The sequence below is a fragment of the Arvicola amphibius genome, chromosome 4 (assembly GCF_903992535.2).
Source record: "Arvicola amphibius chromosome 4, mArvAmp1.2, whole genome shotgun sequence".
Classification (NCBI taxonomy): Eukaryota; Metazoa; Chordata; class Mammalia; order Rodentia; family Cricetidae; genus Arvicola; species Arvicola amphibius.
This window is the reverse complement of record NC_052050.1, coordinates 51,172,997-51,186,562: the sequence shown is the minus strand read 5'-3', so window position 1 is coordinate 51,186,562 and position 13,566 is coordinate 51,172,997. Positions and strand designations below refer to the sequence as shown.

The 13,566-nt window shown below is 51.5% G+C and overlaps 2 protein-coding genes across 2 annotated transcripts; both read right to left on the bottom strand.

Annotated features, from left to right (window-relative positions):
* Positions 1-1,130: 1,130 nt before the first annotated feature.
* Tmem102 (transmembrane protein 102) lies at positions 1,131-3,223 on the bottom strand. Its single transcript, XM_038327878.1, has 3 exons — positions 3,093-3,223; positions 2,555-2,787; positions 1,131-2,453 (listed from the first exon to the last, which is right to left on the bottom strand). Exons 2-3 carry the CDS (start codon positions 2,766-2,768, stop codon positions 1,144-1,146), a joined length of 1,524 nt encoding a protein of 507 aa, XP_038183806.1. The 5' UTR covers positions 2,769-2,787; positions 3,093-3,223; the 3' UTR covers positions 1,131-1,143.
* A 5,732-nt stretch (positions 3,224-8,955) lies between these two features.
* On the bottom strand, positions 8,956-13,308 carry Spem3 (SPEM family member 3). The gene is made up of 4 exons (XM_038324691.1): positions 13,171-13,308; positions 12,588-12,653; positions 10,554-12,441; positions 8,956-10,517 (listed from the first exon to the last, which is right to left on the bottom strand). Exons 1-4 carry the CDS (start codon positions 13,306-13,308, stop codon positions 8,956-8,958), a joined length of 3,654 nt encoding a protein of 1,217 aa, XP_038180619.1.
* Between the last annotated feature and the right edge of the window lie 258 nt (positions 13,309-13,566).

Sequence of the window (13,566 nt, the reverse complement as noted above, 5' to 3'; positions counted from 1 at the left end):
GGCACTGCTTAGATCCCACACTCTCCAATCTAAAAGGCCCCCAAGAGAGGAGTGTACCCACGTTGCCACCACTCCTCAAACGTAAACAGGCCTTAATAAGTCATAGCGCATCAGAGCTTCCTGCGACAGGGTTTCCACGTCCTCCCTGGGGATTGCTATAGCACCCCTTCCTTTCCCCGACGCCCCTCAACCTGTCCTGTCCTGTTGATCCGGGCGACGGGTGCCGCGGGCTCGGGCTCCAGGCTCCTCCCTCCCTGTCACCCGCAAGCGGAGGTTCCCCCCAACGCCGGCCTAGGTGTCCTGGACCCCCAGGAAGAAGTGAAGTTGTCTCTGCAGAGCGCCCCGGTTCGGCAAAGTCAGAGCACTGGGCCTGGAGGTTGGACCAGGCGGAGCGGCGGTGGCAGCAGCAGCAGCAGCAGCAGCGGCTGTGGGAAGCTGAGACGGCGGCGGCGACAGAAGCTCCCCCTCCTCTGCGAGCCGGCCCGGGGGCGGGGCAGGGGGCGGAGACGCTGGGAAAGAGGGAGGCGTAGCTGGGCGGGCGGAACCCTGGGGTTCCTCGGAAGCTGTGAGTGGGGACGGTTTCAGAGGCAGGCGGAGTCCAGGCAAGGCCTGCAAGTCTCGGGGTTCAGAGGAGACGAGACAAGGAAGCCTGATGCGGCGGGGATGGGGGGCGGGGGCCCTAGACGGAATGGCCGACAGTGAGGAAATGGAAAGGGACCCTACCGCCAGGGATGGAAGTGAGGACAGGAATGGATGAGGAAAGTGGGGGTAGGGGCGCGGTAGAGAAACGGGGGTAGTTGTGCCATCCAGTCTGGACTGCAATCCGGCCTTCATATCTCCCTGCTTTGGTGTAAGACAAATTAATCAGAACCAGGTTTCCAAAAGCCAGTTCCCGCATTTTGCTATTCCTCCTGTCCGCTGTTGACTCTGAAAGACTCCGACAGAGAAACATCTCGGGAGGCAGCACCGGGATAGGAGGGTGCCGGCCAGATTTAAAGAACTTGGGCCTCAGGCAGGGCAAAACACTGGGGGAGACTTTTTAGGAAGGAGGCTTTGGACCCAAGACACATAGTCTGTCTGCTAAGGAGAAGCAGACCCTCCACAACCCTTTCGCCAAAGGAAACACTTCGCAGAGTAGAATCTTTAATGGGTTCCGCCCCCTATGCCCGCTAAACCGCCCCCTTTGCGGGCAGCCTTGGCTTCCTCCACCGCCTCACGCAAGGCCTGTGCAGGGTCTCCGCGGAGCTGGGCCAATGCCCCGCGCAGGGTAGCGGAGCCATCTCCGGTAGAGAGCTTTCGGCCGCTCAAAAAATAATGAGGCAGCGTCCCGGCCTCGAGCACTCGGCTCAGCTCATCCAGTAGCCCAAGGCAACAAGCGCCGGCATTTTCCGGCCGCGCCAGGTAGAGCGCAGGGAGCCGCTCGCACGCCCAGTAGAGCAAGGTCCGCAGGAGATAGGGCGCGGCGGCCCGGGTCCCCGCCACCAGCGGGCGCAGCAGCGCCTGGGCCGCCGCGTGTGCTTGAAGCAGCGGCGCGGGGATGCGCGCTTTGAGCGCCAGCTCCTGGCGGGCGAAGCACAGCTGCCATCCAGGGGTTCCCTGCTGCTCCGGGAGGCTGCCGGGCACTAGGTAGAAAGAAGCCGACTCAGAGGCCAGTGGACCCGCCCACGAGTGGCTCCGAGCGCTGTCAGGCCAGCCTGTCACAGTCACCACCGGGATCAGGTCGAAGAGCAGGAGGTGGCGTGGGGGCTCTGGAGTTGCCAGGAGGACGGTGGTGACACCCGCGTGGCGAGCAGCGTGAACTAACCGCGGGGCGCCCGGGACCGGGATCAGGGACTCAGCGACCTCAGTCAGCTTAACGAAGAACCATGCAGCCACTTGGGTAGGGCATAATGTGGGCCATGCCTTCGGAGCCTCCGACGGCTTTGGGACTGGCCTTTCGTCGGCTTCCAAGGCGTCACTACTCAGTGTTTCCAATGGTTCAGGAGTTTCAAGATTGATGTCACTGTAAGGCGATTGGGACCCTGAAAGGTTATTAGATTTTTCCACAGATGTGTGCGGCTCAGGGTCATGGTCATGGTCATGTGACTGGTCTACAGAGCTTTCCTGCTCCATGGGGTTCTCTTCGCCATGGGTTTGGTGAGTCCAATCACTTTCTTCTGGGACAGGGGGTCCTAGGCAATCCTGCCAGGTCTCCCGGACCGAAACTCCGTACATCTGCTCTGGAAGGCGGAGCCACGCATAACAGGATTCCAGATCCAGTAGCAGCTCAGGCCCAGTGCCATCCAGAGAAAACACAGGCACAAGGAGTGTAAAGCCGGTGTCATAATGAGGTCCCCGGGAGTAGGGACCTAAGGGGGCATGCCCTAAATCTAGGGAGCCTTCACGAATCCCACCGCGAAGCAGCAAGAGTTCTGCCTGGGGTGGAAAACGAGGGTCCTGGCGATGAACTAGACCTAAAAGAAGAAAAGGGATCGTGAAGGTATCATGGTCCAAGGCCGGGGTGGGGAATGGTGAGGTTGGGGCTTGCAAATTCCTACAGTTGAGAATTACTTACCGAGCAGAGAGAAGACAAAATCCTTGGCTCGGAGAAGATCAGCTCCAGGCTTGGGCCCTTCGCTCCAGCTCTCCTGAACACCCAGCTCCTGAATCAACTGGGTGAGCTCCTGAAGCTGGGCGCCAGAGCAGAAGTCGATGTCCGTGAGCGGCCGGGCTGGGGCTGGGGGTGGCGGGCCCCACCAGGGGGCACTGCCCCAGACGGTGGAAGCCATGGTTCTCTATCGTTTGGGGCTAGAGCGAACAGATCGGAGTTAGCCCTGGCCGGCCTTTCTTTTGCTGCCCAAACGTTCTCCAGTTTTCCCTGCCTTCTGAGGTGGAGCAAAGGCCCCAGACAGTCCACAAGTGGGACCTGCAGATGAAGTGTTCTGTGTTTCGTCTTCAAGAAGAACAGATGGCTACCTCCTTCGTCCCTTTCTTAAATGCGGGGTTGCGGCCCGGTGAATGGTTCACCTGACTCAGCAGGTAAAAATGGCTATTTGGGCCCTCCTGGGGAATGCAACAGCCAGTGCCACCACCCTTTCTCCATCTCCCTTTACCTGTTTTTCAGAAGAGGCTTAGTGCTCCACGGCTTTCCGATTAAGGGGTAGTTCAAAAGGTTGTGAACAGAAAGCACCGTAAAAGATTCTACAGGTAGCTTCCTGATGGCCACATGTCCACGCCCTTTTCTGGAAGCTGTCTGGGAGGTTCTGGACTGGTCCCGCCTCCTGAGAGAGTTCAGTCCCGCCTTTCGCCCTGCTGGCATGTTGCTACCCTGGGAGTTGTAGTTTGTTTCCAGCAATACTGGTGCGTTGGGGCCGTCCCTACACACCCTTTCCACCGCGCTAGAGTAGGGCCTACTGGAAGCTGTAGTTTTCTTCTGTTTTCCCTCCCCCCTTCAATTTTATTTAATAATTTATTTTTGAGATGGCTTGGAACTCGCTAGGTAGAGCAGGCAACTCATAGAACTCAGTCTGTCTCGTCTTCTGTCTTCTAAGTTCCGGAATTAAAGGCATACAGCACCATGTTTAGTAAGCATTGCAGCTCGGATGGAAAGGGATCCCTGCTTACATGGTTGTCTTTTTCTTTTTCTTTTTTACTTTTATAAAAAGTCTTGTTATGTAGCCCAAGATGGCCTAGAATCACCATGCAGTCCAGGCTGACCCTGAACTCCTAACAAGTTTCCTACTCCAGGTTCCTTGGTGCCGGATTTACAGGCTCGTGCCACTACACCCAGCTGGAAGTTGTTTTGCGACCATATATTGTTCTGTTTAATCAATCCTACATAAACACTTCCTGGAATTGGAGGCGAGGGATAATTGGTTGAATCTGAATAGTAAACAATAATGAGGAGCATATACTTCATTCCATTCGTGAGGCTCCATGGTCTCTTGGATGAGCTCTTTTAAAGAAATTCTGACTTCATTTTAGTTTAGTTTAGGTTATTCACTTGAGGCAGGGCCTCACTGTACAGCTGTGGCTGGCCTGAAACTACGTAGATCAGGCTGGCCTTGAACTCCTAGAGATCCACCTACCTCTGCCTCCCAAGGGCTGGGGTTAAAGGCATGTGCCTCTGCTGCCCAGCTCGATTCTATTTTTAAAAAGGAAAAAGCTGAGCGAGGTGATACACACCTTTAATACATACTTGGGACACAGAGACAGATGGATCTCTGTAAGTTCAAGGCCAGTCTGGTTGTATAGAGAGTTCCAAGACAGCCAGGGCTACATGGTGAGACCTTGTCTAAAAATAAAATAAATAAAATAATAAAATAATAATAATAATAATTAATGCATATGACTCATTCAGGGTCAGAGCTGACACAGACAGACAATCTATGGATTGGTGGGAAGACATCTTCCTTGAATCAATACTAATACTAAGGCAGGGAACCTACAAGATGACTCAGAAGTGGACATCTGAATCCTGGCAGGGGACTGTGACCAACAATGCCCACACCATACATGCAGAATCATGACATGGGAACCTGAGGCTACATGGACATAGAAGCTCCTAGGATTGAAATTGAAGTCCAAAAGGAAACTCCCAGCAACAGTAGCTCAGGCCACAAAAACTAGGGCAGGAAATTACTTTCAGTAACCTATGCTCTCAGAGACCAGAATAAGGGATCAGAATGTAGCACACACCCAGGATGGGGCTGGGAGTGTGATAATGGGGCGGGCAGTAAGCCAGGAAACATGCGAGTAGGCTCGCAGACCAGACCACCCCTCCCCAGGCTGGGACTTCTTACCTGCCGTCTGCCTCTGATTATCAACTGGGACGTCTTGAAAAGCTAGAGGCCAATGACGTGTGGTGGCTCAAATTTTTAATCCCAGCACGGAGGCAGGAGGCAGCTGAGGCAGGAGGACTACCTTGAGCTAGAGACTCAGCTGCAATACAGTGTGAGTTCCTGGTGAACCTAGCTGACAGTGAGACACCACCCCAAAGCTGGGGTTGGAGCGAGTCTGTAAAGAAACTCCTGAAGGCTGGAAGGTGGTGGCACACGCCTTTAGTCCAAGCCCTTGGAGGCAGAGGCAGGTGGATCTCAGTGAGTTAGAGGCCAGCCTGGTCTGCATAGTTCCAAGACAGCCAGGACTGTTACACAGAGAAACTCTGTCTCAAAACAACAAAACAAAGCAAAATTCCTGGAACCAGAGCTTACCTGGGAAGCCCAGACTTAAGGGGTTTCAAGTCACTGCCAAGGAGGTACCCTTCCCCTTCAGCCACCATGAGGGAAACTGAAAGATGGAGGGACACGGGTTTATATGTCTGACTATGACCCCTAGAGGCCAGATCAAGAGGAGTCAAGACTGGTTTTGTTTTTGTTTTTTGTTGGTTTTTTTTTTTTCAGTTTATTTTTGTGTGTGGTTGTTTTACCTGCATGTGTGTCTGTGCACCCTTTGTATGCCTGGAGCTCTTGGGGCCAGAAGATGGCCTCAGACCCCATGGAACTGGAGTTACAGATAGTGGTTAGCCACCATATAAGCATTAGGAATTGAACCTGAGTTAACTGCCGAGCCATCTTTTCAAGCTTCATGTATGAGAGTTTTTGCGTACATATATATCTGGGTACCATGTGCTTGCCTGGTATCTTCAGAAGTCAGAAGAGAGAATTGGATCCCTGGAACTGGGTTTATGGGCGATTGTGAGCCATTGTGTGGGTGCTGGGAACTGAACATGGGTCCTCTGCAAGAGTAGCTAGTAATCTTATTTGCTGAACCTTCTCTCCAGCCCCTGAAGGCTGAGCTCACAGTTTGGGGGTACCAGGCAAAGGGCATTTTTACATCTCTTTCTGAGTCACTCTAAAAACCAACAAGGTTCCCTGGGTTTTCTGAAACCCTTGAAGATATTGGTAATAGAAAGTATTTGGTGGCGCATGCCTTTAGTCCTAGCACTCAGGAGGCAGAAGCAGGTGGATATCGGAGTTCGAAGCTATCTTGGTATATAGAGTGAGTTCCAGGACAGCCAGGGCTACACAGAAAAACACTGTCTCAAAAAAGAACAAAAAAAACTAAATGAAAATATTGGGAGTGAATGAAATGTTCTTTAAAGAGAACTCTAAAGCATTACTTTCAAATAAAATAGAATTCTTTTATTTTTTATTTTTAAACTTTCTTGTGTGTGTATATGTGTGCATGTGCATGTGTGCACATGCTCAAGTGTGTGTGGAGGTCAAAAGACTTGTGGAAATCGGTCCTCTCCTTCCAGCATGAATATCCCAGGGTCAAACTCAAGTCATCAGAGTTGACTGCTTTGCCCACTCAGCCATCTGCCAGCCTCCCTCTTTCTTTCCCTTCCTTCCTTCCTTCCTTCCTTCCTTCCTTCCTTCCTTCCTTCCTTCCTCCTTCCTTCCTTCCTTCCTCCTTCCTTCCTTCCTTCCTTCCTTCCTTCTTTCCTTCCTTCCTTCCTTCCTTCCTTTCTTCTTTCCTTCCTTCCTTCCTTCCTTCCTTCTTTCCTTCCTTCCTTTCCTTCTTCCTTCCTTCCTTCCTTCCTTCCTTCCTTCCTTCCTTCCTTCCTTCCTTCTTTTTCTCCTTGTTTTCTTCTTTTTGGAGACAGGGCTTCTCTTTGTAGCCCTGGCTGTCCTGGTACTCACTCTGTAGCCCAAGCTGGTCTTGAACTCACAGAGATCCGCCTGCCTCTGCCTCCCAAGTGCTGGGATTAAAGCTGTGTGCCATCACTGCAGCTTGCTTCCCTTTTTTCCTAATTACATTTTTATTTTGTGTGTTTGTGCATATGCACATTAATATACCAAGGCACAATCGCATGAAGAGCTCAAAGGACCTCTTATAGTAATCGATTATTTCTTTCTACCCAGGGATCAAACTCACATCAGGCTTAGCAGTAAGTGCCTAACCCTCTGAGTCCTCTCATCAGACTCCATTCCTTTTTATTGAGACAGGATCTCATGAAGGTCAGGATGTCCTTTAATTTACTACATAGTGGTGGTTGACCTTGAACTCCTAACTCTCCTGCCTCTACCTTCCAAGTTCTGAGGTTACACACACTGCCATGTCGTCTTTAAAGAAAAGAATGATCTTATGACCCCTCAAGTGTAGTGGCTCATATCCATAATTCTAATGCTCTGAAAGTTGAGGCAGGAGAGGTTTGCCTCCAATCTGAGACCAACCTGCACTTATAGGGACAGTCCCTTCAGCAAGTCAGAGGTATTGCCATCAGCAAGTCAGAGGTATTGTCATCAGCGAGTCAGAGGTATCACCAGATGTCTTTTCCTCCCAAAAGAGGAGATGTGGTCTTTGATTCCCACCAGAAACAGTGACTGGCAGGGGAAATTGTGAAACCCTGTCTCCTATGTACCATTGTCAAGAGGCAAGTTATACAACATAGTAACAGGATAGCCCAAGCTACAGTGTGTGTGTGTGTGTGTGTGTGTGTGTGTGTGTGTGTGTGAGAGAGAGAGAGAGAGAGAGAGAGAGAGAGACAGAGACAGAGACAGAGACAAAGAGAGGGGGAGGGAGGGAGGGAGGGAGGGAAGGAGAGAGGGAGGGAGACAGAGAGACAAGACAGTGCCTCCCTCCTCCTGTAAAAGCCAGGCATAGTGGTGGTGCGTGCCTATAATTCAGCACTCATGACGCTAAGGCTACATGGGTTGCAAGTCCATGGGTGTGAGGCCAGCATAGCCTACAGAATGAGTTCATAGCTAGCCCGGGCTACATAGCAAAAACCTGTCTTAAATTTTTTTGGGGGGGGTTAGAGAGATGGCTCAGTGGTTAAGAGCGCTGACTGCTCTCCTAGAGGACCAGGGTTCAATTCCCAGCACCCACATGGCAGCTTACAACTGTATGTAACTCCAAGATCCAGGAACCTCACACAGATATACATATAGGCTAAAACACCAATAAAATAAAATAAAAAATTTTTTCTATGATAGAAACGTCTTGAGTCTGTAGCTGTCAGAACTTAAAGACACTGAAGAGAATAGGAATTGTTTTTGTCTTTTCCACAGGCTCTTGCTATGTAGTTCTGTGTGGGCTCAACCTGGAAATAACCTTGCCTGGATCCTGCATTCTGATCTTACAGGTGTGAATTCCCTACCCAGCTCATATATATATTTTGGAGACTGAGTCCATGTAGCTGTGTAGACCAGGCTGGTCTTGAACCCATGGAGATCCACTGCCTCTGCCTCCTGAGTGCTGGGATTAAAGGCATTCACTGCTATACCCAGCTTAAATTTAATTTTTTTTTTTTTGGTTTTTCGAGACAGGGTTTCTCTGTAGCTTTGGAGCCTGTCCTGGAACTAGCTCTTGTAGACCAGGCTGGTCTCGAACTCACAGAGATCCGCCTGCCTCTGCCTCCCGAGTGCTGGGATTAAAGGCGTGCGCCACCGCTGCCCAGCTTAAATTTAATTTTTTATGTGTGTAATAGTCTGCATATATAACTGTGTACCATGTGTGCAGTGTTCACAGAGGCCAGATGATGAGACGGCATCGAGGCCCTGGAACTGGAGTTACAGACTACTGTGAGACACCAGGTGAATGCTGGGAATTACAGATGGCTGTCTCTCCAGTCCTCTCAGAATCTTTTTTTAAAAACCTTTAAAAAAATTTTTTGAGACAGGATTTCAAGTAACCCATGTTGATCTTGAACTCATTATATGGCTGCAGATTTCTCTGAACTCCTAAACCTCCTACCTCCATCCACCAAGTGTTGGGATTACAGGTGTGCAACACAACGCTTGGTGAAAATTTTAAATTTTAATTAACATCCTAACAGTTACATTTGGATAGTGGCTACTATCTTTGTTCCTGACACACAACTCTTGAGCCTGGAAGACAACGGGCTTAACTATGGAGCTGTGGAGGAAGAAGAGGCACGTGTTCTGTGTCTCTAAGATGAGGACAGCCTATGGAAGTGGTAGTGCTGGGATGGAGAGCCTCAAACAACCACAGAATGCTTCTCTTGCCTCTTTATTTCTGATGCGTATCTGCCCCCTCCTTGTCCAAGGTCCTCATCACATTTTGATATCCCCATTCCTTCTGGGTCGCCTCTGAGTTTTTGGGTGCTTCTGGACGAGGGCGCCTGGGAGACAGAGCTTCACACTTTTCCCTGCTAGTTACTAACTGTTTCTGACGGGCATCAAAGACCACGTGACCTGTCCGGGTGCCTGGTCCAGGGCAATGGGACTTCCGGCTGAGTTGGGGAGGTACAGACATCTGGCGATACTTCTGGCAGCTCGAAACAGCTGTGTCTACGGTGTGGTATACCCAGTCTTGGCTGTTTAGCCTTTGGGAGGGAGGTTGTAGCTCAATCAGGACAGGGACCTCTGAAAAAGTTTTCAGGTCAGGGGAGAGCACTTGGTCCTTGGAAGGGCATGAGCTTTGGTTGACTGGGATAGAAGTGCAGGACATATGCTGCTCTGTATTGTCCTTCTGAGAAGTCGCCTTACCTTCAAGGGATTCCACTGGGGAAGACGTCAGTTTTAGTGTTTGAAATGCGCCCAAGACTTGGGCAGAATCAGTACCTGGAACAAAGCTTGTTTTTTTGTTGAGGCCAGAGTCTGGGATAAGGCCTGAGTCCTTACAGAGGCCAGCTTTCTGAGTAAGGCCTGGAGTCTTGAAGCCAGAGCCTTGGCCAAGTGCTGGGTCCTGCTGACAGCCAGAATCTTGATCAATTGCTGGGTACTCCTGAAGGTTAGGATCTTGGCCGTGTTCTGAACTATAAACGCCAACATCTTGGTTAAGGTCTGATCGTTTTTCTGCTGTGGTGACATTGATTAGGCCAAGACTGTTGTGGGAGTCAGTGTCTTGGTACAGAGCTGGGACTCTGTAGATTCCAGGATTCTGGGTAAGGCTTAAATTCTTGTCTCCTGAGTCTTGTGTGAGACCAGAGCTCTTATGGAGGCAAGAGGTTTGGACAAGACCTGGGCTCTTGGGGGGACTAGATTCTTGGTTAAGTCCAGAGCTTTTATTAATTTCAGTGTCTTGGGTATGGCTCGAGATCTTCTGTGGTCTAGTGTCTTGAGTCAGGTTTACACTCCTGCAGACTCCTGGATATTGTACATTTCCTAAACCATTGTTACCATCAGAATCTTGAAGGGGGTCTGGCCTCTTTTCGTCGGTTACTAGGGAGACACCTTTATTTTTGTTGATTACAGTGTCTTGGTTTAATGCAACATTCCTGTAGATGACAGAGTCTTGCATAAAACTCAAAGTCCTTGGACCAGATGTTTGATTGAATGTTATATTCCTGTGGAGGCTGGAAGGCTGCAGGAAACCTAAGTGCCTAAGAACACCAGCATCTGAACTTTTTAGGCCGAAATCTTGAGTGATAGCTAGATTCTTTTGAAGGCAAGCGTCTTGGGAAATGCTTGGATTCATGCAGAGGTAAGACTCTTGAACACAGCTTGGAAGCTTGTAGTAACCTGAGTTCTTGTGAAGGCATGGATTTGGGGCAAGGCCTGGGTTCTTCTGGTGTTCTGGATTTTGGGCAAAGGCTGGGTTCTTCTGGATTCCTGGATTTGGGAAAAGGCCTGGGTTCTTCTGGAGTCCTGAATTTGGGGCAAGACCTGGGTTCTTCTGGAGTCCTGGATCTTGGGTAAGATTTGGATTCTTCTGGATTCCTGGATCTTGGGTAAGACTTGGATTCTTCTGGAGTCCTGGATCTTGGGTAAGACTTGAGTTCCTGGGAACTCTAGAATTGTTGACAAGGGTTGGGGCTGTTTGAAGGCCAAAGTCTTGGTTAAAGTTTTGATTCTCAGGGTTTAGGGGTTGGACTAAGGTTTGAGAAGTAGTGGAGAACTGAGGAGGGATAGAGAAGTGAGCAGCCTGAGGAGACTTGGAGGCTGAGAGAAAGGAAGGGGTTTGCGCTAGGTTGGGGGGCTTCTGAAGGGTAGATTGAGGAACCATAAACGTTCTGGGAGAAACAAGGGGCAGAGCAAGAGTACACGGTGCAGGCGTGGGGGGCGGCTTGTACTGAGCAGTGCTTGGAGAATGAAAACAAGGCTTAGAAGGAGTGACAGCCTGTGTGTAGACCAGAAACTTGGGGTAGACTGGCGCCGGGGAGTCTCTGTCTTGGCTCTCAGAACAGCAAGGATGAAAGCTGCAGAAAGGGAAGGTCTTGGGCTTGGAGAACTTCTCTTTGGCATTATCTGAGATCTTCCATTCTATGTTCCCCAACTCCACGTAACCAAGTACAGAGCCGGCGGGAGGCTCAGCACTGTCTTCCCCATTATGCTTTTGTGCTTGTTCAACAGTGCCAGAATTTACCAGACCCTTCGCTTCCTGGGGCCTGAAGATGTTCAAGTCCTTCCTGAAACACCTCGAGCTTTGGGAGCTGTGCTTACAGGAGATGTTCTGCTTTACTCGACGAGCATCATAAACCGTATGGCCAGTGGAGAGGTGGGGGTAAAAGGAAGTCAGCATAGAAGGAACAGGAGGTAGGGTAGGGGTAGAGGTGGTGACAGGGACTTGACCAGAGGCTTGGGTAGTCATCATGGTCATGGACAGCGCTAGAGCAGGAGCTGGGGCACAGGCTGGGACAGGGGCCAGACCGCAAGGAGCTGGGGCAGAGGTTGGGCTAGGCACTGGGGTATGGGTACACGAGGGAAGTAGGGAATGGGGTGGCTCATGCGCTGAGGCTGGAGATGTTTGCTCAGGTCTGTCAGCGTGGGGGTGGGTCAAGGTGTGTACTAGCATTTGGACTGGGTCATGGCCTTGGGATTGGAAGGAAGCATCAGCAGGAGCCTGGATTGGGAGTTGAGGGGATGTGTGGGCTGAGGTTTGCTCAGGGTTGTGGGCTGGCCCCTGGAGTGTGAGAGGGGGCAGGCTCTGGGTTTGACTATGGGTTGGGGCATGGACTGGGGGATGGGGCAGGGTGGGGGTTGGGGGTAAAGCCTTAGCTGGTATTGGGCCTTCACTGAGGGCTGGGATAGGAGCTGAGGTAAAATCTGGTGTGTGGGCTGGTGGGGTTCGGGCTGAGGTATACTCAAGGCCCTGTGCCCTTAACTGAGTGGGTTCTGAAGGCTGAGTCTGGGACTGAGTGGAGGGGAGCTGTTGAGAGTTGGTTGAGGAAGAAGTTAGAGGCTGGGCCAGAGCATGGGGTGGGCTGTCATCTGACCTAGTCTTGTTCTCCTGAGGTGAGGAAGGTGGAACTATGTTTGTGTTCAGCTGGCATATCTTTGGAATCTGGGGAGAAACCTCTGACCTAAAAAATAAAGACGCCTGAGTCTTCATGACTGTGCCCTGAGGGGCTTCCCCAGCTCCCATCAGTCCCTCTTTCCACAGTTCCCACGGGGCTTCTATAGGAGCTCTGCCGTGTCCACATTGGGGTGGCATCCAACAGCACCTAGAAACGTTCTCGTCATTTGTGTCTGGTATCCAAGAGTCAAAGTGATTGAGATGCCCCAGGAGGAAACCAGGGCGATGGAATCGGGAAGACATCCTTGAGCACAGGTTCTTGGGGTCCGCGATGCAGCGCATGTACATGGGGCGGCTGCTCAGACCAGCGGCTAGTTTGTCTGCAGGGAAAGACAGGTGCCCAGGTGGGAACCGGGACTGGAGCAAAGGGGACAAGCCACATACCCCAGAGACCACGCAGGCACCCACTCACCTTTGGGGAAAAAGTGATGGAAAAGAATCCGCAGTGAGTTCTTCAGATGCTTCCAGAGCTGAGGGAAGCAGAGGAAGGAGAGCCCCGAAGTGAGGAGAGCCCCGAAGGCTGACACTTGTCTGACCGTATCCTAGCAGCCCTTCCACTTTAGCCCCTTGAACACCCCAGATCTCAGGCTAAGCATGGTGGAACGCGACTGTAATGATAGCACTCAGGAGACTGAGGCAAGGAGACCTCCTTAATCCTTAAGTTTGGAATTCAAATCGAGCCACATAATGAGACTTTGTCTCAAAACAAACAAGCAAAGGAAGCCCAGAGCCCCCTTCACCTGCTGCCCAGACCCTGCCCTCCACCTGCTGCCCAGACCCTGCCCCCTCCACCCTGCTGCCAGCCCCTGCCCTGTCCACCCTGCAGCCAGACACTGCCCTGTCCACCCTGCAGCCAGACCCTGCCCCCTCCACTCTGCTGCCCAGCCCAGACCCTGCCCCATCCACCCTGCTGCCCAGACCCTGCCCCATCCACCCTGCTGCCCAGACCCTGCCCCATTCACCCTGCTGCCCAGACCCTTCCCTGACCAGAGTCACCACGTTGATTCCCACGTTGAGCAAGATGAAGCTGCCCAGAATCAGCAGAATTGAATCTCCTAAATCCTGGCATCTCCTGAGGTTGGTGCCAGAGCATGGTTGGGCTCCGTGGTAGACTTGTTCACCCATAACCTGGGGTCCTAGGACTACCTGGGCCCCATGGCCCCCACATACTAGGAAGCAGACTTCCCTAGTGGGGGAGGGGAGAAGGCCTGCATCATAATGGAACAGGTGATTGGGATCACAATAGGATGGTGGAAGAGAAGGGTCCAGGATGAAGCTCCCTAGTAACCAGGTCCTAGCAACATAAACCTATAGGCAGGCCAGCACCCCTCCGTTTTATCAACTATCCCCCCCACAGTGAGCTGAGGTCATCACTCCTGCAGT